Source organism: Gallinula chloropus (genome assembly GCF_964237585.1).
Source record: "Gallinula chloropus genome assembly, chromosome: 19".
Classification (NCBI taxonomy): Eukaryota; Metazoa; Chordata; class Aves; order Gruiformes; family Rallidae; genus Gallinula; species Gallinula chloropus.
This window is the reverse complement of record NC_140104.1, coordinates 12,169,405-12,192,647: the sequence shown is the minus strand read 5'-3', so window position 1 is coordinate 12,192,647 and position 23,243 is coordinate 12,169,405. Positions and strand designations below refer to the sequence as shown.

The 23,243-nt window shown below is 48.8% G+C and overlaps 3 protein-coding genes and 1 pseudogene across 4 annotated transcripts in view; 1 reads left to right on the top strand and 3 right to left on the bottom strand.

Annotated features, from left to right (window-relative positions):
• Nucleotides 1–23,243, bottom strand: part of LOC311199217 (olfactory receptor 14A16-like) — a gene marked incomplete at both ends in the record, with an annotated part of 107,038 nt that overhangs the window by 40,254 nt on the left and 43,541 nt on the right. The gene's annotated exons all lie outside the window — the stretch shown is intronic.
• On the top strand, nucleotides 961–9,555 carry LOC311198998 (olfactory receptor 14A16-like; the record flags this gene model as incomplete). Its single annotated transcript, XM_084273042.1, has 2 exons — nucleotides 961–1,770; nucleotides 9,481–9,555. The coding sequence occupies 2 exons, from the start codon at nucleotides 961–963 to the stop codon at nucleotides 9,553–9,555; spliced, it is 885 nt and encodes a 294-aa protein (XP_084129168.1).
• Nucleotides 10,882–11,808, bottom strand: LOC311198997 (olfactory receptor 14A16-like; the record flags this gene model as incomplete). The annotated part of the gene is made up of 1 exon (XM_084273041.1): nucleotides 10,882–11,808. The coding sequence occupies one exon, from the start codon at nucleotides 11,806–11,808 to the stop codon at nucleotides 10,882–10,884; it is 927 nt and encodes a 308-aa protein (XP_084129167.1).
• Nucleotides 22,186–23,050, bottom strand: LOC311198996 (olfactory receptor 14J1-like; annotated as a pseudogene). Its single transcript has one exon. The product of its transcript is annotated as an olfactory receptor 14J1-like (transcript).

Here is a 23,243-nt window from a genome sequence, read left to right as displayed (position 1 = left end):
GCCACCCAGCACAGACACTTCAAAAAGAGTTCCAGGATTTAAGGATGAGTCTTCTCCTTTGCAACCCAACCTGCAGTGAGGAGAAACCCCTGAGTACCTGTCTGTCTGTCACTGTCTTTCCAGCCTGGGCTGGAGCATTTCTTTCAGTTTCCCTTCCTGTATTTGCTGCCTTTATCCCACCATTACCTGGGACTATGGCCAAGTCCATTGGTGGGTCTGGCAGTGACCTGAACCTCACTTCACGACCCCCATCTGTAGGACTGAGGTTCACCAGTGTGTGGGCAGCTGCACTGAGCCCTGTGTGTCCCTGGCTGGGAGCGGGGAGCTGAGATCGTCCTTGGGTAGGATGAGACTGCAGGAGGGCTTTGGAGCTCTGCCCTGCGGGACTGGATTCCTCCGCTCTCTGTGGGGTCCAGTTCCTTCTGAGGGGAACACCAGGGTGTGATCACAGAGCATCCAGCACAGGGCAGATGAGACCAGGGCTGATGACAGAGCAGCTCTCCACACTCTGCACTGAGGGGAAGGTTTCACTGGCACTGCAGCAGCAATGTCAGGGAGTTCTGACAGAAGAACCACTCCTCAGGTACAGGTAGGAGAAAACCAAAGCTCCAAAGCTCTGCTCTGCCCTCGGGTCAGATCAGAGGGACTGTGCTGAAAAGCTCATTCCTATCCACAGGGCATTTAGTCTGAGATCACACCATCCTTCTATTTACTGACTGCTGCAAGGCAGGACTGAGTTCTGCAGAGCCCACAGCCAACCCTCCTCCCAGCAGTGGCACACTCAAGCCACCACAAAGCAGACCTCCCAAAAGGGACCTGACAAAAGTCTTCCTGAAAACAGAGGGTCAATCTGAGGGTGTTCCCTAAGAGTTGGAATATGTTTTTGACCGAGAAGTGTTCCCTAACTTCTCACTGTGGCTTTTCCTCCTTGAACAGGTCTCCACACTTGACCAGCAGCAGATGTCCAACAGCAGCTCCATCAGCCAGTTCCTCCTCCTGCCCTTTGCAGACACACGAGAGCTGCAGCTCCTGCACTTCTGCCTCTTCCTGGGCATCTACCTGGCTGCTTTTCTTGGAAATGGTATCATCATCATCACCATAGCCTGTGACCACCACCTCCACACCCCCATGTACTTCTTCCTCCTCAACCTCTCTATTGTTGACCTTGGCTGCATCTCCACCACCATTCCCAAATCCATGGCCAATTCCTTGTGGGACACCAGGGCCATTTCCTACACAGGATGTGTGGCTCAAATCTTTTTCTTTTTATTTTTGATCTTCACAGAGTACTATATTCTCACTGTCATGGCCTATGACCGTTACGTTGCCATCTGCCACCCCCTGCACTACAGGACCCTCCTGGGCAGCAGAGCTTGTGTCCACATGGCAGCAGCTGCCTGGGGCAGTGGGTTTCTCTATTCTGTGCTGCACACAGCCAATACATTTTCACTGCCCCTCTGCCATGGCAATGCTGTTGCCCAGTTCTTCTGTGAAATCCCCCAGATCCTCAAGCTCTCCTGCTCAGATGCCTACCTCAGGGAAACTGGACTCATTGTGGTCACTTCCTGTTTATGTTTTGGGTGTTTTGTGTTCATTGTGGTGTCCTATGTGCAGATCTTCAGGGCTGTGCTGAGGATTCCCTCACAGCAGGGACAGCACAAAGCCTTGTCCACCTGCCTCCCTCACCTGGCCGTGGTCTCCTTGTTCCTTAGCACTGCCATGTTTGCCTACCTGAAGCCCCCCTCCATCTCCTCCCTATTTCTGGACCTGGTAGCATCATTTCTTTACTCAGTGTTTCCATCAGCAGTGAACCCCCTCATCTACAGCATGAGGAACCAGGAGCTCAAGGATGCCATGTGGAAACTGAGGACTGGATGTTTCTAAGCACCTCATCTTTGGCATATTACTGGCCATGGAACTCACATTAGGACCAGTCTCTATTTAGTATGAATTTTGGTGGTTGTTCGGTCTTCTCAGTAGCCTAGATTCATGTATGCACTTCACTTTTCTCAGCAGATGTCCACATCTGCTTGCTCTTTGGTCATTTCGATGCTGCTCAGCTCTCCAGTGTCTTCCGAGACTTGGAAACTTCCCATCTCTCAGATGTCTAATAAATGGTTCTCTCAAAAGTTCAGTGTGTTGATAAGTGACCTTTCTATGTATCTGAACAAAAGTTGGTTTGGAGATAATCTCCTCTGAAAGCTGTCCCCCTTCATATGCTGCAGGATGAGCATCAGCCAGCAATGTGCCCTCCTGGCTAAGAAGGCCAATGGCATCCTGGGGTGTATTAGAAGGGGTGTGTTCAGTAGGCCAAGAGAGGCCTTTCTTCCCTTTGCCCTGGTGATACTGCACCTGGAATGTTGTGTCCAGTTCTGGGCTTCTCAGTTCAGAAATGACAGGGAACTCCTTGAAAGAGTCCAGTGTTGGCCATGCTGTGGCTCTATGATTCTGTGATTCCTACACAGTGCAATGATCCTAAAAGCTCCTGTTATCATTTTCAGGCTCAACCAGCATCCACCTTAGGAAGTGCTAAATGTGCAGGTAGGGTTGCAAAGCAGATTTGAGTGCTGAAAGATGTTCCTGGCCTGAAACCTATCTAGGTAGCTCACTAGCAGCCCAAGTAGGCTTAGAGCTCAGGGCTTTCCTTTCCTAACAGTGCCTGTGGGCATTTACAGGCTCTCCCAGCATCCAACATTGACACACTAAATGTAAAGCAGTCACCTCAAACATAACATTCAAGGGCATAAATATTTTATTGGCCTGAAAACTCTCCTTGTAGCCCACTAGCAGCCCCAGTAACCATGGGGCACAGGGTTTTCATACACAATGCAATGGTATGAAATTTGCCTGATGTCTTTTTCCAGCTCTAACATCGTCAACCTTCAAAAACATTAAATGTCCAGCTATAACTCCCAAAGACAAAGTTTGAGGTGTGAAAGATGTTTCTGACCTTCAACCTGCCTAGGTATCCCACTAGAAACCCCAGTAACCTCAGGGCTCAAGGCTTTCCTTAGAAATGAAACTGTCTTAAAACTACCTGATGCCATTTTGGGGCTCAACCCACATACACCTTCAAACTGCTAAACGAACAGCAAGAGATCCCTAACAAAAGTGTGAGGGATGAAAGATTCTCCTGGCCTGAAACTTGCCTTGGTAGACCACTGGCAGCTCCAGTACCTTAGGGCTCAGAGCATTCAGAGACAAAAGAAGGTTCCTAATGTAATTTCTGGCCATACCACTGTCCACCTTTGAACCTGCTAAATGCACAGCAATACATCCCAAACTAAAGGTGTGAGTGATGAAAGATGTTCATGGCCTTACATATCCCCTGGTATCCCACTAGCAGCCCCAGGAACATGAGGTCAGGGCTTCTGTAGCCATGGGAGTGGTTGTAACTCTGCCCAATGTAATTTCCAGCTTCAACAGTGTCCACTTCTGAAACTGCTCAATGTCCAGCACCAGCTCCATGGCAAAAGGTGCGAGGGTGGAAAAAGGTTTCTGGCCTGAAACCTCCCCAGGTAGCCCACTAACAGCCCCAGCAACCTTGGGGCTCAGGGCATTCCAAGCCATAGGAAGAATCCAAACAATGTCATTTTCAGGCTATAACATCGTTCACTTTCAAACATGCTGAACAATCAGCAATAGAGTCCCAGGTTCCTTAACACTTATTGCTGTCATTTTGCTAAAAACACCGGAAGTTGGAGATCCATCAGCAAGCACATGTGAAAAATTAGTAAAATTGGGCTTCCCTTTAAATGGACCTTGATGAACAGGAACATCAGGAAGATTTCCAAGCAGAAGAGATCTTCTCCTCCTGCCCATATTTTCTCTGTGGCTGGAATTAATTCTCATGTTGGTGGCCCCCATAGTTCTGGTGTTTGGATTTGTAAGCCATAAAATCTAAATAAATATGTTTGTTCCTTGCTGAGCAGGGCTTGCTCATCATCAAGGCCTTTTTTCTAGTTCTGCTCCAGAAATGAGTCAACTGGGAGTGCACAAGTGCCTGGGAGGGGACAGAACAGGCCCAGCTGACCATAACTGACCAAGGGGATTATCCATACTGTCTGACTACAGGAGTAAGCCCACCACTGTGTTGCACTTGTTGTCTACAAAGGTGGGCTGGTTTCAGGAGGAATACAGTTGATTTTCTTTCTAGCAGCCCATGTGGTGCCACATTTGGCTGTTAGGATGAGAGCAGTGCTGATAACAGGGAGGCTTTAGTTGTGTCCAAGCAATCAGACTTTTCTGTTGTTCATTCTCTACTACTAATGGGAAGGTGGGGAGCACCCTGGGAGCTGGAAAGGGACACAGTCGAGACAGGTGACCCAAACTGCCCAAAAGGCCTATTTCATTCAGATCACACCATAAAAGGAGTGTGGTGGGGGCAGGAGAACTCAGCTCCAGGACACACGTGCTTTCAGGATGGCTGTGAGCTGTGCAGCCAGAGCTGTGGGGTTCAGTGAGAAAATGCATTGTGCATCACCTGTTGTGTGTATTTTGCTACAATGTCCTCTTGTTGTTGTTGTTTCTCTCTCTTCTGTCCCAGTAAACTGTCCTTATCCCAGCCCATGAGGTTTAGGGTTTCTTTGATTTCCTTTTCCCTTCCTTCCCCCACCCCCAATTCCCCCCCACACACACCCCCTCTTAGAGAGAGCGGCTGCGTGGTGCTCGGCTCTGGGCTGGGGTGAAACCATGAGAAAAGGTTCCAGCACAACACCCCCACATCAAGGCAGCTCAGACATGACGGGTGGAGAACTGGCCACAAGGAGAAGAATTTGGGCATTGCAGGGGCTGCCATAGCAGTCAGAGGTGCTGAACAGGAATCTGGCAATGAGCACATTGGGCTGCCCTGGGAGGAGTGTGGCTGCACAGACAAGGGCCCTTCTGGTCCATCTGGACTCAGCACTGGTGATGCCACCTCTGGAGCAGTCAGTCCCAGTGTGGGGCTTCCCAGTCTGGAGGAATGAGGAGGAACATGTATGTGGTCAGGGAAAGTCTACCAAGAGACCCGGGCTTCTTTAGCCTGGGGAAGGGGAGGCTGAGGGAAGCCATCTTTGTGCTAGAGAGAAAGAACATAAGAAAGGAAGGCCATGTGAACTGATGGCTCTGAAGGTCAGGGTGGGCATGAGGATAAAGAAATGTCATTCTGAAGGTCGTGCTGTGGTGCAAGCAGTCACTGGGAGGAAGTGTGGATGAGCTGGTGGCTTTGTGCTTGTGGGAACAGCTGGCGTGGATGGAGAGACAGCAGTACAGGCAGGGACATTGTTAGGTGACAATGAGGTGGGAAAGCGTGTTGCATCCCTGCAGCCTACAAAGAACCAGGTACAGGGGTGAGGCCGTGTGGGATGGGCTGTGGTGCAGATGGCCAAGGGTGCCATTCAGGCTACAAGTGCCTGATAGGTCTTTGCCCTCTTGGCTCTGGCTGATGTCCCTGCCACAGAGGCCGCAGAGGAGACACATTGTCCTCATGGCCATGGAGCATGGCTGACTCCTTGCACCCACCCCAGGGGAGGCCACCATGTGTCATACCCCTTTCCTTCCCTTGGTGTCACACTCCCCACATCCCAAGGAAGAGCCCTGAGACACAGGTGAGGGTCAGGATCTCCCTGCCCAGGGGCTGGGGGTCAGCGCTTGGCATTTCTGCTTCATCAGACCAAGCCAGGGTGTCCTCAGCATCAGAGTTGCCTGTGCTTTGCCTGGGTTTGTCCTCATGGCCTCCAGTTGTCTGCTCTAACGAGCCCCTGGGGAGGCTTTGTCAGGAATAGCTCCTATTGGGACCTGTTAATGCTTCAAGGTACTTCGGGCATTACTCCTGACTTGAACTTCTTGAGAAGTTTCTTCACTCTCCTCTTTGTAGCTTGTCGTGGTTTCACCCCGGCTGAGGGCCAAGATCCACGCAGCTGCCTGCTCCTTAAAGGAAAAGAGCAGGTTAAAGGGAAGGGGAGGTGGAATGAGAAGTGAGGGAAGGGAGAAGGAAGAGGAAGGGGCAAATAACCCCAAGATCAAGAAATTAAGAGGCCCGTGGGTTGGGATAAGGATAGTTTACTAAGATAACAGAAAGATACAATGTAACAATGCTAACAGGACTTCAAAGCAAAAATATATGAAGCTGTTGATACACAATGCAGTTTCTCACCAAACCACACAACTCAGGCCGTGCCACCCAGAGCCGTCCCGGAACCCGACCGTCCCCCAAGCACTGCGCGTCCCGGAGCCGCCCTCGGCCTTCCTCCCACCAGCCCCCGATATCCTGGGCAGGACGTAATTGGCGTGGAATACTCTCTTTGGTCAGTTGGGTCACCTGTCCTGGCTTCGCCCCTCCTTTCTCATGAAGAGCTGAGAAAGTCCTTGACTGTCTGACAGCAACTAGAAACATCAGGGTGTTATCAGCACTACTCCCATTTTACTCTCAAACACAGTATTCACCTGCTGTTACAAATGAAATTAACTCCATCCTGACCAAAACCAGGACATAGCTGAAGTCTCTGGTCTCATCAGAGACACCATGAGGCTCATTAACATCCAGAAAGCCCTTACAAGCATATCTCCTCAGGTAATTTCCTCTAAAAAATTAAGACTTGTATAAGTAATTGGAGAGGTTTTAATTGGGTGATGAAACTTTTGAAGGAATTTCACAATGGAGGATTTTTTCATACAGAAAAAAAATGTTTCTGTCATTTTTCAGTTCATGGAAGAGGTTTTAGCAGCATTCTACAGTGGATGTTTTTACAGAGGTCTCCTAAATAGTTCTGGAGAGGCAGGAAAAGCACTCTCTCCTGCATGGAGAACCTTGCTCTTCCCCAAGCCCCGCAGTTCCCTCACTGGCCTCCTGGGACTCCCAACACTTTTCCTCACATCAGCTGTGCTCACAGGCACAGACAGATTTCTCTGACAACAAACAGCAGTTCAACATGACCCAGTTTAATAACCATGAAATCTCCCTGCTCAGCTGCCTGCTATGGCCAAGCAGTGTATGAAGGGGGTCAGCTTTACTGGTGCTCCCAGTGCACAACCTGGGGAGGTTTCAGACCAGGGAGATCCTTCATCTCTTGCAACTTGTGCTTGGCTGCCCTTGCTGGATATTTAGCATTTTTGAAACATTTTCTGGTAGAGCTGGAAAACTACAGCACAGTTAGTGGGATAGCTGGGGATGTTTCAAGCCAGGAATATCTTCAAGCCCTCACTCCTTTTCTTTGGCACCTGTTGCTGGAGGTTTAGCAGTTTCCAAGGTGGTTGCTGGTAGATTGAAAAATGACGTCAGGCACTCTTAGGACCGTTGCCTTGGCTAGGAATGCCCTGAGCCTCAAGGTTTCTTGTACTGCTACTCTACTACCTGGGGAGCTTCAGGCCACAAAACCTTTTCCAGACCTCACATCAGTTTGTTTGGAAGCTGTTACTGGACATTTATCAGTTTCACAGGTGGATGCTTGTAGAGCCTGACAATGAAGTCAGGCAATCTTAGGACTGTTCTTTCACCTATGAAGGGGGGCCTGAGCCCCAAGGTTACTGGTGCTGCCTGCAGGCTCCCTGGGGAGATTTCCTGCCAGAAAATTCTTTCCTCCCTCACACCTTTTGTTTGGGGCTCTTACTGGACATTTGGCATTTTTGAAGTTGGACGCTGGCAGAGCCCGGAAATGACATCAGACACTCTTAGGACAGTTACCTCAGCTACGAAAGCTCCGAGTCCCAAATTTACTTGGGCTGCTTTTGCTCTACCTAGCAGGGAAAGTTTTCAGGCTCACAAGATACTGTAGCTCTCAAACCTTTTGTTTGGAAGTTATTGCTGGACATTTAGCACTTCTTGTGGACACTGGTAGAGCCAGAACATGATGTCTGGTGTTATAGGACCATTCCCTTGGCTAGGAATGCCTTTCCCCCCAAGGTTCCCGGGGCTGATTGTGGCTACCTGGGGAGGTTTCAGCATAGGAACATTGTTCAGCCTTCACAGATTTACTTGGGAGCTATTGCTGTATATTTAGAAATATCTAAGGGGGAACCTAGTAGAACCCAAAAATGATGTGAGCCATTCTTAGGACCATTCTCTTGACTAGGAAAGCCCTGACTCCCAAGGTTACTGGGCTGCTAGTGGGCTACCTGGGGGGATATCAGTTAAGGATGCTTTTACAGCCCTTGTAACTTCTGTTTGTTACCTACAGTAAAGGTGGGAGATTCTCTCTGTCCCTCTTTTTGTTATTGTACTTAAAGAATTAAAAAAATAGAATCTATTAAACCTATAAAGTATTAAAAATAGAATCTCCCACACCTATTGGATCTCAGGGGAACCACTGTGATGGAGGATAAAGAAAGAGCTGATGCCTTTTTTGCCTCACTCCTTAGCAGCATGGTCACTTGTCTCCTGATACCCAGACCCCTGAGTGGAAAGATGGGGATGGGAGGTAGATGGAAACCCCCATAATCCTAGGAGAATTGGTTCCTGACCTGCTCAGCTGCTTAGATGTGCAGAAGTTGATGGGCTTGGATGGGATACACCCAAAGGCACTGAGGGCGATGGTGGATTTGCTCACCAAGCTACTTTCCCTTATTTACCAGCAGTCTTGGCTGACCAGGGTGGTTCTGCCTGGCTGGAAACTGGCACAAGAAGGGACAGAAGGAGGACCCAGGGAACTACAGGCCTGTCAGCCTGACCTCAGTGCTGGGAAGGGGATGGAACTAATCATCTTGATTACCATCATGCAGCACATGCAGGACACTCTGGCCATCAGGGCCTGTCAGCATGGGTTTAGGAAAGTCAGACTGTGCTTGACCAAACTTATCTTCTTCTATGACCAGGTGACCTGCTGTATATTGGATGAGGGGAAAGCTCTGAATGTGATCTACCTGGACTTCAGTGAAGCCTTCAACACTGTCTCCCACAGCGTCCTGCTGGAGAAACTCACTGCTTATGGGTTAGATGGGTACACTCTGTGCTGGGTTAGAAACTGGCTGGACACATGGGCCCAAACAGTTGTGGTTAAATCCAGCTCATGGCAGGTCACAAGTGCTGCTTCCCATGGCTCTGTGCTGGGTCCCATCCTCTTTAACATCTTTATTAATGATCTGGATGAGGGGATCGAGTGCACTCTCAGTAAATTTGCATGAGACACCAAATTGTGTGGGAGTGTTGATCTGCTGGAAGACAGGAAAGCTCTTCAGAATGACGTGGACTGGCTGGATTGATGGGCAGAAGCCAAGTCTACGGGGTTCAACAAGGCCAAGAGCCAGGTCTTACACGTTGGTCACAATAACCCCAGGCAAAGCTACAGGCCTGGGGCAGAGTGGCCGGAGAGCTTCCTGGAAGAAAAGGATCTGGGTGTGTTAGTCGTCAGCCAGCTGAACAGGAGCCAGCATTGTTCCCAGGTGGACAAGAAGGCCAATGGCATCCTGGTCTGGGTCAGGAATAGAGTGTCTGGCAGGAGTTAGGGAAGTGATAGTTCTGTTGTACTCAGCTCTGGTGAAGCCCACCTTGAGTACCATGTCCAGTTATGTGCCCCTCACTACAAGAAGGATGTCGAGATGCTGGAGCGAGTCCAGAGAAGAACAACAAACCTGGAGTAGTGTCAGGGAAGACAGCAGGCCTGCTAGCGGCCTAGAGTTCTTCTCCCAAGACAGCAGGCCTGCTAGCGTTCTTCTCCCAAGACCTAGGTTCTGATAATATCCTCCTGTTCCTATGAGACAGGAAAAGTTGCTCATGCTGAGAGGAACTTAATAATCACAGTCTCAACACACAGCGGCCTTGATGACAGGGGTACAGGGTGCCCTAAACCAAGAGGTTGTTATGGGAAGAACTTGGGAGTAGCAGAACATGTTCAGAACCAGCCATAATAAGATGGTCAAAACAGCCGGTGTGCGGATGTTTTTAGGCACCAAAGGTAAACTAATGATATTCAGCTATAAGATATGTTTATCAGAACTCATTATAATCACTAACAAATCAGTGGCATGTAAACAGGGTATGTAACCAATCAGCAGTTTTTTAGGTTGCCACGTTTGCAGCAACAAAAGTCTCCTATCTGTGTGATTTCAACCAATAAACGGCTTCACCTAAAATTCATATCTAATTGTGTGTTGCTCAGTGCCGGACTCCACAGAGAAGAGTTTGGAGCACAAGTCCTTTGAGGATCAGCTGATGGAACTGGGGCTTTTTAGTCTTAAGAAAGGGAGGTTGAGTGGAGACCTTACTGCTCTCTACAACTTCCTACAAGGAGGGTGTATGTTGGTGGGGGTTGGTGTTTTCACTCAGGTATCAAGTGATGAGAGGAAATCTTTCCAAACTGAACCAGGGGAAATTTATTTTTGATATCAGGAAGAACTTCTTTACTGAAATGGTAGTGAAGCGTTGGAACAGGGTGCCCAGGGAAGTGGTGGACTCACCATCCCTGGAGGTATTGAAATGTGTGTAGATGTTGTGCTTGAGGACATGGTCTAGAAGTGGACTAGGCAGGGTTAGGCTGTGGTTGGACTTGATGACCCTAAAGGTCTTTTCCAACCCAAGTGATTGGATGATTCGATGGTACAGAGGGCACAGGAAATTCCTGTTCTGTCATGGTGGGAAAGCATTGCCATTTCAGACAATTAGTGGAGTGACTCAGCTGATGACAATGTGCTTGTAAACATTTTATAAATGCCAGGAGAAACATAAATAAAGAAAAAAATGTGCACCTTTCAAGATAAACATGATGCAAAAGAAGCACAGCTTGTCATTACACAGTGTCTGGGTCACAAGAGACACCTAGATACTGGATTAGGAATGGGATGAATGTGCACCATGTTATTACAGTTTAAACACCATAGAAGGAAAAAACCCCTACTAAATAGAGACTGATCCTAACGTCAGTTACATGGCCAGAGATATTCATAAGAAAATGAGCAGTTCTTTGCGGCTTAGATACATCCAGTGCTCAGTTTCCACATGGCATCCTTGAGCTCCTGGTTCCTCATACTGTAGATGAGGGGGTTCATTGCTGGTGGAAACACAGAGTAAAGAAATGACACTACAAGGTCCAGAAATAGGGAGGAGATGGAGGGGGGCTTCAGGTAGGCAAACACAGCAGTGCTGAGAAACAGGGAGATCACGGCCAGGTGAGGGAGGCAGGTGGAAAAGGCTTTGTGCCGTCCCTGCTCCGACGGGATCCTCAGCACAGCCCTGAAGATCTGCACATAGGACACCACAATGAACACAAAACACCCGAAAGCTAAACAGGCACTGACCACAGTGACTGCAATCTCCCTGAGGTAGGCATCTGAGCAGGAGAGCTTGAGGATCTGGGGGATTTCACAGAAGAACTGCTCAACAGCATTGCCATGGCAGAGGGGCAGTGAAAATGTATTAGCTGTGTGCAGCACAGCATTGAGAAACCCACTGCCCCAGGCAGCTGCTGCCATATGAACACAAGCTCTGCTGCCCAGGAGGGTCCTGTAGTGCAGGGGGTGGCAGATGGCAACGTAGCGGTCATAGGCCATGACAGTGAGCAGACAGTACTCTGTTGAGAGCAAAAATAAAAAGAAAAAGATTTGAGCCACACATCCTGTGTAGGAAATGGCCCTGGTGTCCCACAAGGAATTGGCCATGGATTTGGGAACAGTGGTGGAGATGCAGCCAAAGTCAAGAACAGAGAGATTGAGGAGGAAGAAGTACATGGGGGTGTGGAGGTGGTGGTCACAGGCTATGGTGATGATGATGAGGCCATTGCCCAGGAGAGCAGCCAGGTAGATGCCCAGGAAGAGGCAGAAGTGCAGGAGCTGCAGTTCCCGTGTGTCTGCAAAGGGCAGGAGGAGGAACTGGCTGATGGAGCTGCTGCTGTTGAACATCTGCTGCTGTCAAGTGTGGAGACCTGTCAAAGGATAAAAAGGTAGGGAGAAGTTAGGGAACTCTTCTTTGAGGGTAACAGTTTCCAATTCACATTAACTCCCTGTATTCAGGAGGACTTTTGTCAGGTCCCTTTTGGGAGGTCTGCTTTGTGCTGGCTTGAGTGTGCCACTGCTGGGAGGAGGGTTGGCTGTGGGCTCTTGAGAACTCAGTCCTGCCTGGCAGCAGTAAGGAAATAGAAGGATGGCCTGTTCTCAGACTAAATGCCCTGTGGATAGGAATGAGCTTTTCAGCACAGTCTCTCCAATTTCACCCAAGGGCAGAGCAGAGCTTTGGAGCTTTGGTTTTCTCCTGACTGAGAGCTGAGGAATCCAGTCTCACAGGGCAGAGCTCCAAAGCCCTCCTGCAGTCTCATCCTACCCAAGGAGGATCTCAGCTCCCCGCTCCCAGCCAGGGACACACAGGGCTCATTGCAGCTGCCCACACACAGGTGATGAGTGGCATTGCCACAGCCTCTGTGCCGAGATGTCTCCTGCATGGGGCTCCTCTCTGGGGCACAACAGTCCCTGTGAGAGTGGTGCCATTGTGGGAGGCAGCTGCAGCCCAGCAGGACGTGCCTGGAAACCTCAGTCCTACAGATGGGATTCTGAAGTCTGGGTCAATCAGTGCCAGCCCCACCACTGGATTTGCCCAGAGCCCCAAGAAACGGTGGGAGAAAGGCAACAAAAACAGGAGGAGAAACGGCGAGATACATTCCCCATGCGGCTAGAAGGACAGGCACTCGAAGGTTATTTCTCTCTGGGACAAGGACCCTGCACCATGTCCCTCTGATGGGGCAGAAGGGCATCCCTTCCAGGCAGCACTTTCTGGTCCTATAGAGAACCTGTCCTCCTGACACACCCCTCAAACTGCCTCATGTCCCAGCTTTAGGAGATCCCTCCAGGAACAGACCCTGCATTGCTCTGCACCCACAGACATACCAGGCAGAGTGCTGTGGAGATTTCTCCTCCAGTGAGCTCTCAGCATCCGTCAGCTCTCTCAGCCTCACACGTCTCCCCTCGGTGCCTACAGGCAGTGTCCCCAGCCCTGTGTGCTTGGCAGAGGAGCTGCTCCTGGGCAGAGCTGTCTCTCTGCAGCGCTGCTGGGTTGCCATGAGCTCCCCCCATCCCAGGAGCCTGACCAAGCTCAGCAGGAGAAGACCAGTTCTTGTAGGATCCCTCCTGGTGTCTCAGGCCTCATGGGGATCATTCTATGATCTCATCTCTGACATTCTCAGGATGTTCATGCCCAGGGGCTGGGGGTCAGCACTTGGCATTTCTGTTCCATCAGACCAAGCCAGGGTGTCCTCAGCATCAGAGCTGCCTGTGCTTTGCCTGGGTTTGTCCTCATGGCCTCCAGCTCTCTGCTCTAACGAGCCCCTGGGGAGGCTTTGTCAGTAACGGCTCCCAGTGGGGCCTGTTAGTGCTTCAAGTTACTTTGGGCATTCCTCCTGACTTGGACTTCTTGAGAGTTTTCTTCACTGTCCTCTTGGTATCTGAGGTCTCTGGACTCACCAGAGACACAATGGGGCTCATTAACATCCAGAAAGCCCTTACAAGCATGTCTCTTCATGTAATTTTCTTTCAAAAATTAAGACTTGTATAAGTAATTGGAGAGGTTTTAATTGGGTGATGAAACAATCACAGTAATTTCACAATGGAGGATTTTTTCATAGAAAAAAAAAAGTGTCTGTCATTTTTTAGTCCATGGAAGATGTCTTAACAGCATTCTACAAGGGATGTTTGTCCAGAGATCTCGTAGAGGGTTCTGGACAGGATGGGAAAGCAGTCCCTTGAGATCCAACCCTGTCTGGAGAACCTTGCTCATCCCAGACCAGCAGTTCCCTCACTGGCATCCTGGGACTCCCAACACTTTTCCTGGCATCATCTATGTTCACAGACACAGGCAGATTTCTCTGACAACAAACAGCAGTTCAACAGGACACAGTTCAATAACCATGAAATCTCTCTCAGCTGCTGCTATGGCCAAGCAGCGTGTGAAGGGGGTCAGCTTTCAGGGGAGATTCTCTCCCAGAACAGTTTAATCAGATACATAGAAAGGTCACTTATCAACACACTGAACCTCTAACAGAACAGTTCATTAGACTTCTGGAAGATGAGATGTTTTCCAACTCTCTGAAGCTCAATGTTTATCAGCATCTGAATGACCAAAGAGCGAGTTGAGGTGGAAACCTTTGAGCAAAGTGAAGTGCACACATCAGGGTAGTCTGGAGAAGGTGTCCTTAGGCATGGCCGTATCACCAGGAGAGGTGGAAACACCTCAATGATGATGGAGATGAAGAGACAGACTGGGGGTAATGCAGGTTCAGGGGGAAGGTGAGTATGACACTTCCTGGAAATTCCCAAGTTGTGAAGTGATTCAAGGAGTCAAGTGATTCAGCTGATGAAGATGCTTGTAAAGTATTTATAAAAATTAAAAAAAAAAAGGAAAACTTTTGGCTGTTTGCAGACAGACAGGATACAAAGAGAGCACAGCTCGTCATTCCGTAGTGTCAGGGTCACACAAGGCCTGGAGATACTGCATGAGGAATGGGATGACTGTGGCCCTAAACTTCCTCTGGCAGTGGGATCAACCCCAGTAACTTTGGGGCTCAGAGCTTCTGTAGCTGAGGGAATGGTCTGCAGAGTGCCTGGTGTCATTTTTGGTCTCTACCCGCGTCCAACTTCAAAAATGCCAAACATCAAGTTCGAGCCCCCAAACAACAGGTGTGAGGGCTGAAAGATGCTTCTGGCATGAAACTTCCCCAGGTAGTAGAGTAGCAGTACAAGAAACCTTGAGTCTCAGGGCATTCCCAGCCAAGGCAACGGTCCTAAGAGTGCCTAACCTCATTTTTCGATCTTTCATTCACCACGTTTGAAACTGCTAAACCTCCAGCAACAGGTCTCAAACAAAAGAAGTGAGGGCTTGAAGATATTCCTGGCTTGAAACCTCCACTGGTATCCCACTAGCAGCCCCTATATACGGTTGGGCTCAGGGCATTTCTTCCAAGGAACTGGTCCAAACTCTATCAGAGATAATATTCCTGATCTAAAAGCATCCAAATTTGAAACTGGTAAATGTCCAGTAATAACTCTAAACGAGTGCTGAAAACATGCCTGGCTTGAAACCTACCCAGATGGGACACTAGCAGCCCTGTTAACATTTCAGCTCAGGGCTTTCATGCTCAAGGGTATCATCCTAACAGTGCCTGCAGTCATTTTCAGGCTCTACCAGTGTAAGGCTGAGCTACACACACAGGTTTCAATAGGGCCCAGGAAGAGCAGGCGGCCTACGGGGAGTTGTAATACACACACATCAGCAAAATGAACCAAATAAAAGCCCTGGCATTCGAGCTCGTATGGGGAGCCCTTCCTCCAACCTTAGGAGGAGACCCTTCCCCCTTAGCCGGGTGGCTGGCTGAGGTAACGTATTGGGAACCCTTACCTGAGAGACGTGGTAAGTGACTATTTGATATGTTTTAAGTGTGTCGTTCTGAGTGACTAACGTATGGGTAATATTTTGTGTGCTTGTGAGCTGTGATCCTATGTGTTAGGGAAGCCACAGTGGTTGTAATAAGAGTATTTTGTAGATCTTTGTGATCGTAGGGAAGCTAATTGCCTACGGCGAGTGTAACCGTGGGGTTTGTGACTCTGTTGTAGATCATTTTATTGTGCGTTGTGTTGGCAGCAGAGTATTTTGAGGATCTTTGTGATTGTAATATTTTGTGCGCTTGTGAGCTGTGATCCTGTGTTTTAGGGAAGCCACAGTGGTTGTGGTAAGAGTATTTTGTGGATCTTTGTGATTGTAATTGGTGTGGTCATACTTCCAAACTGCAATAGTGAATTCCCCATTGTATCCAACAATAACCTGCAAGTGACGTACTGAATCTGCATTCTGATTTTTTTTAAAATAAATTACTATTAATTCTATTTTAAAAACCTGTGGTCCAGTGTCTTTCAGTCACAACCAGCATCCATCTTCGAGACTTCTAATCATCCAGCAACAGCTCCCAAACAACAGTGCGAGAGCTTAAAGATGTTACTGCCCTGAAACCCACTCCAGGTGTCGACCAGCAGCCCCAGCAACCATTAGGATCAGGGCATTCCTAGTGGGGGGAATGGTCCTAACAGTGCCTGGTGGTGTTTTCAGGCTCCACCAGCATCCAGATTTGAAACTTTCAAATGTCCAGCAATAGTTCCTAAAAAAGGATTGAGGGCTGAAAGAGGTTCCTGGCTTGAAATCTCCCTTGCTAGCACTCTAGCAGCCCCAGTAATCTTGGGGCTCAGCTTTCTCCTTACCAAGGTAATGTCCTAACAGTGCCTGACATCATTTTCAGGCTCTCCCAGCGTCCAACCTTGAAACTTCTCAAAGTCCAGCAATAGCTGCCAAACAAAAAGGGTTGATGGCCAAAGACAATCCTGACCTGAAATCTCCCTAGATAACCCACTGGCAGCATGAGTAGCTTCTAATCATCTCATCCCATTCCTAGCCAATGGAACAACCCTAATAGTGCCTGACGTCATTGCATGGCTCTGCAGTCCTCCACCTTTGAAACTGCTGAACTGTATGAATAGTTCCAAAACAAGAGGTGCAGGGGTTGAAAGAAACTCCTGGCCTGAAACCTCCCCATGCAGAATACAAACAGGACCATTGACCTTGGCGCTCAGGGCTTTCATAGCCAAGGAAAGAGTCCTTAAACGTGCCTGAAGTAATTTTCAGGCTCTACCAGCTTCCACATTCAAAACTGTTAAATGTAGTACAATAGGTCCCACGCAAAAGCCGTGTGGGCTGAAAAAGGTTTATGGCATTAAACCTCCCCAGGATGTGCACTAGAAGAACCAGTAACCTTGGGGTTCAAGGCTTTCCTATACAATGGGATTGTCCTAACACTGCCTGACATCATTTTCTGTCTCTATTAGCATCAAGTTTCAAAATACTAAATACCCAGCAACAGCACCCAAACAAAAGTTGGAGGGATGAAGGATCCTACTGGCCTGAACCCTCCCCAGGCTGCACACTCTGAGAACCAGTAACCTTGGGGCTCAGGGCTTTCCTAGCCAAGGGAACAGTTGTAACAGTGCCTGATGTCGTTTTCCAGCTCTACCAGCACCCACTGTCAAAAGTGCTAAACACCCAGCAACAGCTCCCAAGCTAAAGGTGTGAAGGCTGAAAAGCATTCCTGACTTCATACCTCCCAAAGTAACACACTTCCAGGCCCCTTCCTTTTAAGGGAAAAGTCTTTACAGTGCCTGACATCACTTTCTGACTCTACCTGCATTCTACTTCAACCCTGCTAAACATACAGCAATAGCTCCCAAGAAAAAGGTATGATATCTGAAAGATGTTCCTGGCCTGAAACCTCCTCAGGTAGTGCAGTAGCAGCACCAGTAACCTTGAAGTTCAGGTTTTTCCTGATGTCACTTTCAGGTTATATCAGCATCCAGCTTCAAAAATGATAAACCTCCCACAAGAGTTCCAAACAAACTGTGTAAGGGCTGCAAGATGTTACTGGCCTGAAACCTCCAAGGGTATCCCACCAGCAGAGCAGGTTACCCTCAGGATCAGGGTATTCCTAGCCACAGGAATGGTCCTAAATTTGACTGACATCTAATTCTGACTCTACCAGGGTCAAACTTCGAAACTGCTAAATGTCCAGCAATAGCTCCCAAACAAAAAGAGAAATGGTCTAAAGATGTTCCTGGCCTGAAACCTCCCAGATTATTCCATAAAACATCACAAATTTAAACAAGTACTAAACAAATACCAAAAAGACCAATCTCCCTGGGGTAGGCATCTGAGCATGCAAGCCTGAGGATCTAGAGGATTTCACAGAAGAACTGGTCAACAGCATTGCCCTTGCAGAGGGGGAGGGAAAATGTATTGGTTGTGAGCAGCACAGCATGGAGAAACCCGCTGCAGCTCCCCTGTGTCTGCCAAGGGCAGGAGGAGGTAATGGGGAATGAAGCTGCCATGGGACATTCTCTGCCTCTTTGCAGGAAGCCCTGTGGAAGGAGAACAAGGCAGTGAAACCTTGGGACACTGATCACTGTCAGCATGGGGCTCTGATGTGAGCTCTCCAGATGTCAGTTTGTCCTTGCAGCAGGAGGTCTATCTTTTTTATATCTAGGATAATTTCTGGATTGTGGTTTCCACTTCCCCCAACTGCAGAGCAGAGCTTTGTGGATTTCTTTCCCCTGATTTTGTTCTCTGGAAACCCTGAGAAATGCCCAAATGCTCACTGTCGTGGTTTTACCCCACCTGAGAGCTGAGATCCATGCAGCTACCTGCTCCTTAAAGAAAAAGAGCACAGGAAGAGGGAAGCGGGGGGTGAGAGGCAAGGGAAGGGAAAAGAAAGGGGCAAATAACCCCAAAACCAAGAAACTATGAGGCCCGTGGGTTGGGATAAGGATAGTTTACTAAGATAACAGAAAGATAAAGTATAACAATGCTAACAAGACTTTAGAGCAAAAATATATGAAGCTGTTGATACACAATGCAGTTTCTTCACCAAACCCACAGCTCAGGCCGTGCCACCCAGAGCCGTCCCGGAACACGACCGTCCCCCAAGAACCGCACGTCCCGGAGCCGCCCCCGGCCTTCCTCCCATCAGCCCCCGATATCCTGGGCAGGACGTAATTGGCGTGGAATACTCTCTTTGGTCAGTTGGGTCACCTGTCCTGGCTTCGCCCCTCCTTTCTCATGAAGAGCTGAGAAAGTCCTTGACTGTCTGACAGCAACTAGAAACATCAGGCTGTTATCAGCACTACTCCCATCTTAACTATCAAACACAGCATTCCATTCACTGCTACAAATGAAATTAACTCTATCCTGACCAAAACCAGGACACATGCCTAGGGACATCTTTTCAGCAGACTGGTGAGACGTCTGAACTTCACTTTGATCACAGGATTCCACCTCCGCTTGCTCTTTGGACATTGAGATGCCGCTCAGCTCTCTGGTTCTTTGAGTTTCAGAGAGTGGAAAACATCCCATCTCTCAGAAGTCAAATGAACTGTTCTGTCAGAAGGTCAGTGTGTTGATAAGTGACCTATCTATGTATCTGATTAAATCTGTTCTGGGAGAGAATCTCCTCTGAAAGCTGACCCCCTTCACATGCTGCTTGGCCGTAGCAGCAGCTGAGGAGAGAGATTTCATGGTTATTAAACTGTGTCATGTTTAACTGCTGTTTGTTGTCAGAGAAATCTGTCTGTGCCTGTGAGCACAGATGATGCCAGGAAAAGTGTTGGGAGTCCCAGGAGGCCAGGGAGGGAACTGCTGGGCTTGGGGAAGAGCAAAGTTCTCCATGCAGGGTTGGATCTCAAGAGGCTGCTTTTCCTGCCTGTCCAGATCTCCTTAGGAGACCTCTGGACCAGCCCCCATTGCAGCATGCTGCTGAACTTTCTTCCATGGTCTGAGTTATGACAGAAACATTTTTTCCTATGAAAAAATCCTGCATTGTGAAACTCCTTTGAAATTTTCATCACTCAAATAAAACCTCTCCAATTAGTTATACAGTTCTTATTTATTTTAAAAACAATTATGGGGAGAGCCATGCTTGTAAGGGCTTTCAGTATGATTACTGAGCCCCATGGTGTCTTTTCTTCTGAGTCCACAGAACTCAAGAGACCAAGACGAGAGTGAAGAAACCTCTCAAGAAGTACAAGTCAGGAGTAATGCCCAAAGCACCTTGAAGCACTGACAGGCCACACTGGGAGCCATTACTGATAAAGCCTCCCCATGGGCTCGTTAGAGCATACAACTGGAGGCCATGAGGACAAACCCAGGCAAAGCACAGGCAGCTCTGATGCTGAGGACACCCTGGCTTGGTCTGATGAAACAGAAATGCCAGTGCTGACCCCCACTCCTGGGCAGGGAGATCCTGACCCCCACCTGTGTCTCAGAACTCTTCCTTGGGATGTGGGCTGTGACACCAAGGGTAGGACAGGGGTATGACACATGATGTTCTCCCCTGGCATGGGTTTAAGGAGGCAATGATACTCTATGACTGTGAGGACAATGTGGTGTCTCTGAGGCCTCTGTGGCAGGGATATCAGCTCTAGTCAAGGAGACAAAGACCTGGCTGCCACCCTTGTCCATCTGCACCACAGCCCATGCCACACTGCTCCACGCCTGTGCTGTTTTCCTGCAGGCTTCAGGCACCCAACCCCCTTCCCCAACTTGATCTCACTCCATGATGTCCCTGCCTGTTCTGCTGTCTCTTCCTCCTCACCAGCTGTTCCCACAAACACAAAGCCAACAGCTCATCCACATTTCCTCCAAGTGACTTTAAGCACCACAGCACTGTCCTCAGCGTGATGTTTCTTTATCCTCATGGCAACTCTGACCTTCAAAGCTGCAGTTTCACGTGGACTTCCTTTCTTATGTTCTTTCCCTGTAGCACAAAGAGGGCTTCCCTCAGCCTCCCCTTCCCCAGGCTAAAGAAGCCCAGGTCTCTCAGCCTCTCCACACAAGACCCCTAACTGTATCTTGGCAGAATTTCTGCCCACATTACAGTTCCTCCCATTCCTCCAGACTGGAGAGCCCGCACTGAGACTGACTGCTCCAGAGGTGGCCTCACCTGTGCTGAGTCCACATAGACAAGAAGGGCCCTTGTCTGCGTGGTCACGGTCCTCCCAGTGCAGCCCAATGTGCTCATGGCCAGATTCCAGTTCAGCACCTCTGACTGCTATGGCATCCCCTGGAATGACCAAATTCTTCTCCTTGTGACCGCTTCCCCATCTAGTCATGTCTGAGCTGCCTTGATGTGCGGGTGTTGTGGTGGAAACTTTTGTCATGGTATCTTCCTTGAAGTTTTAAGAGAAGGTTTAAGAAGATTTGAGAGAGAGAGAGAGAGAGAGTGCATCAGGGGAAGGGGGTGTGGGTTTACACACACCCCACCACCCCCCCCCCCCCAGCTAAGAAGGAAAACATTTCAGAGGAACTGACTGAAACCCCATTTCCCCAGTCCCTGCCCCTCCCTGTGCCACTGTGGGGGGGATGATGGGAGAAAAATCATGACTAAAGTGAAGTCTGCTAAGAAGGGAGGGATGGGGGAAGGTGCTTTAAGACCTGGTCACTCTTCTCACTACCTGACTCTGGCGTCACTGGGTGTGTAGCTGTAGTGTCAGAAATTAGTTTTCTTTCCTTTATTTTGTGTTGAGTCTGTTTTTCTCATGACACTAATTACAGGGTGATACCTCTCTGTCCTTATCTCAAATCCTAAGCCTCCCAATATCTATGTTCTCCCCTTTCTGGAAGAAAAGGGGAGTGATAGGGGGATTTTGATGGGCATTTGGCCTCTAGCAAGGCAAAACCACCGCAGACTTGAACAGACCGTGGAGGGGCATAAAGTCCCTGTATTACACATGAAAAACCTGTTGGGGAAGACACTCAGGGATGTTCCTTCTTCAGACAAAGGCAAACCCATTGATGGGGTTGCTTTTGCGCAGGGACCTGGGTGCGCTTGGTGGGGGATGTGAAAGGATGGGGAAGTCCGGTGTGTACCCCAAGGGGGTTTAGTTCTAGGAAAGGATAGACAGTAAATTTTTGGTGTATAACTAAATCTGTCCATGGCAGATGTTCTACATAATAGATCAATGATGTTATGAATGTCCCCAATACTCTGAACATGTAAGATCCGCCCATGATGCAGATAATGTGGAAACAGGGGTGAATAATGTCCTGGTACTGGCCAGGTAAGAGTTAACCTCCCCAAGCAGCCAGCACAGGTGATCTGAGTTCACCTGGGCTGTTTTCCATACCACCTGACACCACTTCCGCCTAAAAGAAGCTGGTTTGGGAAGGGTGTGGGCTTGGTGCCTCCAGAAGAGTCAGTCAGTCTGTCTGTCAGTCAGTCAGTCAGTCTTTCTTTCCTTTCAGGCAGTACTCTATAATTGTCAGGTAAACGAGGTACCCTGTGTTAGCACTGGGTGTGGGTGTAATTGGCCATTATTGTTCTACATTCATGGTGAATTTTGTCAGTAAACAGTCCTTATCCCGTCCTGTCATGGTGGGAAAGCATTGCCATTACAGAAAAGTACTCAAGCTGTTCAGCTGATGAAAATGTCCTTGTAAAATTTTATTAATAAAAGGGTGAAAAAAAGAGGAAAATTATGGCTCTGTGGAAGCAGACGTGAGGCAAAGAGAGCACAGCTCATCCTTACACGGAAGAACAGGTGATACTGCATTAGGAATGGGATGAACGTTGACCATGTTAGTATAGCTTAGACAAACTAGAGAGGAACCAAAACCCAACAACTAAAACCCCTATTAAATATGAACTGATCATAACAGGAGTTACATTGTCAGTGGTATTCAGAAGACAAGCACTTTATTGCTGTTTAGAAACATCCAGTCATCACTTTCCACATGGCATCCTTGAGCTCCTGGTTCCTCATGCTGTAGATGAGGGGGTTCACTGCTGGTGGAAACACTAAGTAAAGAAATGCCAATACCAGGTCCAGAAATAGGGAGGAGATGGAGGGGGGCTTCAGGTAGGAAAACACACCAGTGGTGACAAACAGGGAGACCACGGCCAGGTGAGGGAGGCAGGTGGAAAAGGCTTTGTGCCGTCCCTGCTGCGAGGGGATCCTCAGCACAGCCCTGAAGATCTGCACATAGGACACCACAATGAACACAAAACAACCAGCAGGAGAGCTTGAGGATCTGGGGGATTTCACAGAAGAACTGCTCAACAGCATTGCCATGGCAGAGGGGCAGTGAAAATGTATTGGCTGTCTGCAGCACAGCACTGAGAAACCCAATGCCCCAGGCAGCTGCTGCCATGTGGACACAAGCTCTGCTGCCCAGGAGAGTCCTGTAGTGCAGGGGGTGGCAGATGGCAACGTAGCGGTCATAGGCCATGACAGTGAGAAGACAGAGCTCTGTGATGATCAAAAATAAAAAGAAAAAGAGTTGAGCCACACATCCTGTGTAGGAAATGGCCCTGGTGTCCCAAAAAGAATTGGCCATGGATTTGGGAACAGTGGTGGAGATGTAGCCAAGGTCATTAACAGCGAGGTTGAGGAGGAAGTACATGGGGGTGTGGAGGTGGTGGTCACAGGCTATGGTGATGATGATGAGGCCATTGCCCAGGAGAGCAGCCAGGTAGATGCCCAGGAAGAGGCAGAAGTGCAGGAGCTGCAGTTCCCGTGTGTCTGCAAAGGGCAGGAGGAGGAAATGGCTGATGGAACTGCTGTTGGACATCTGCTGCTGTCAGATGTGGAGACCTGTCCAAGGAGGGAAATGCAGTGAGAAATTGGGAAATGCTTCTTTGAGGAAAACTCTTTCTACTTCTCATGGAATGCCCTCATCATATCAGCACTGCGGGGCTGTCAGGACGTACCAAATCCCCACTGTCAAGGCATTTCTGGGAGCAGCTCCTTCTCCATACTGGACA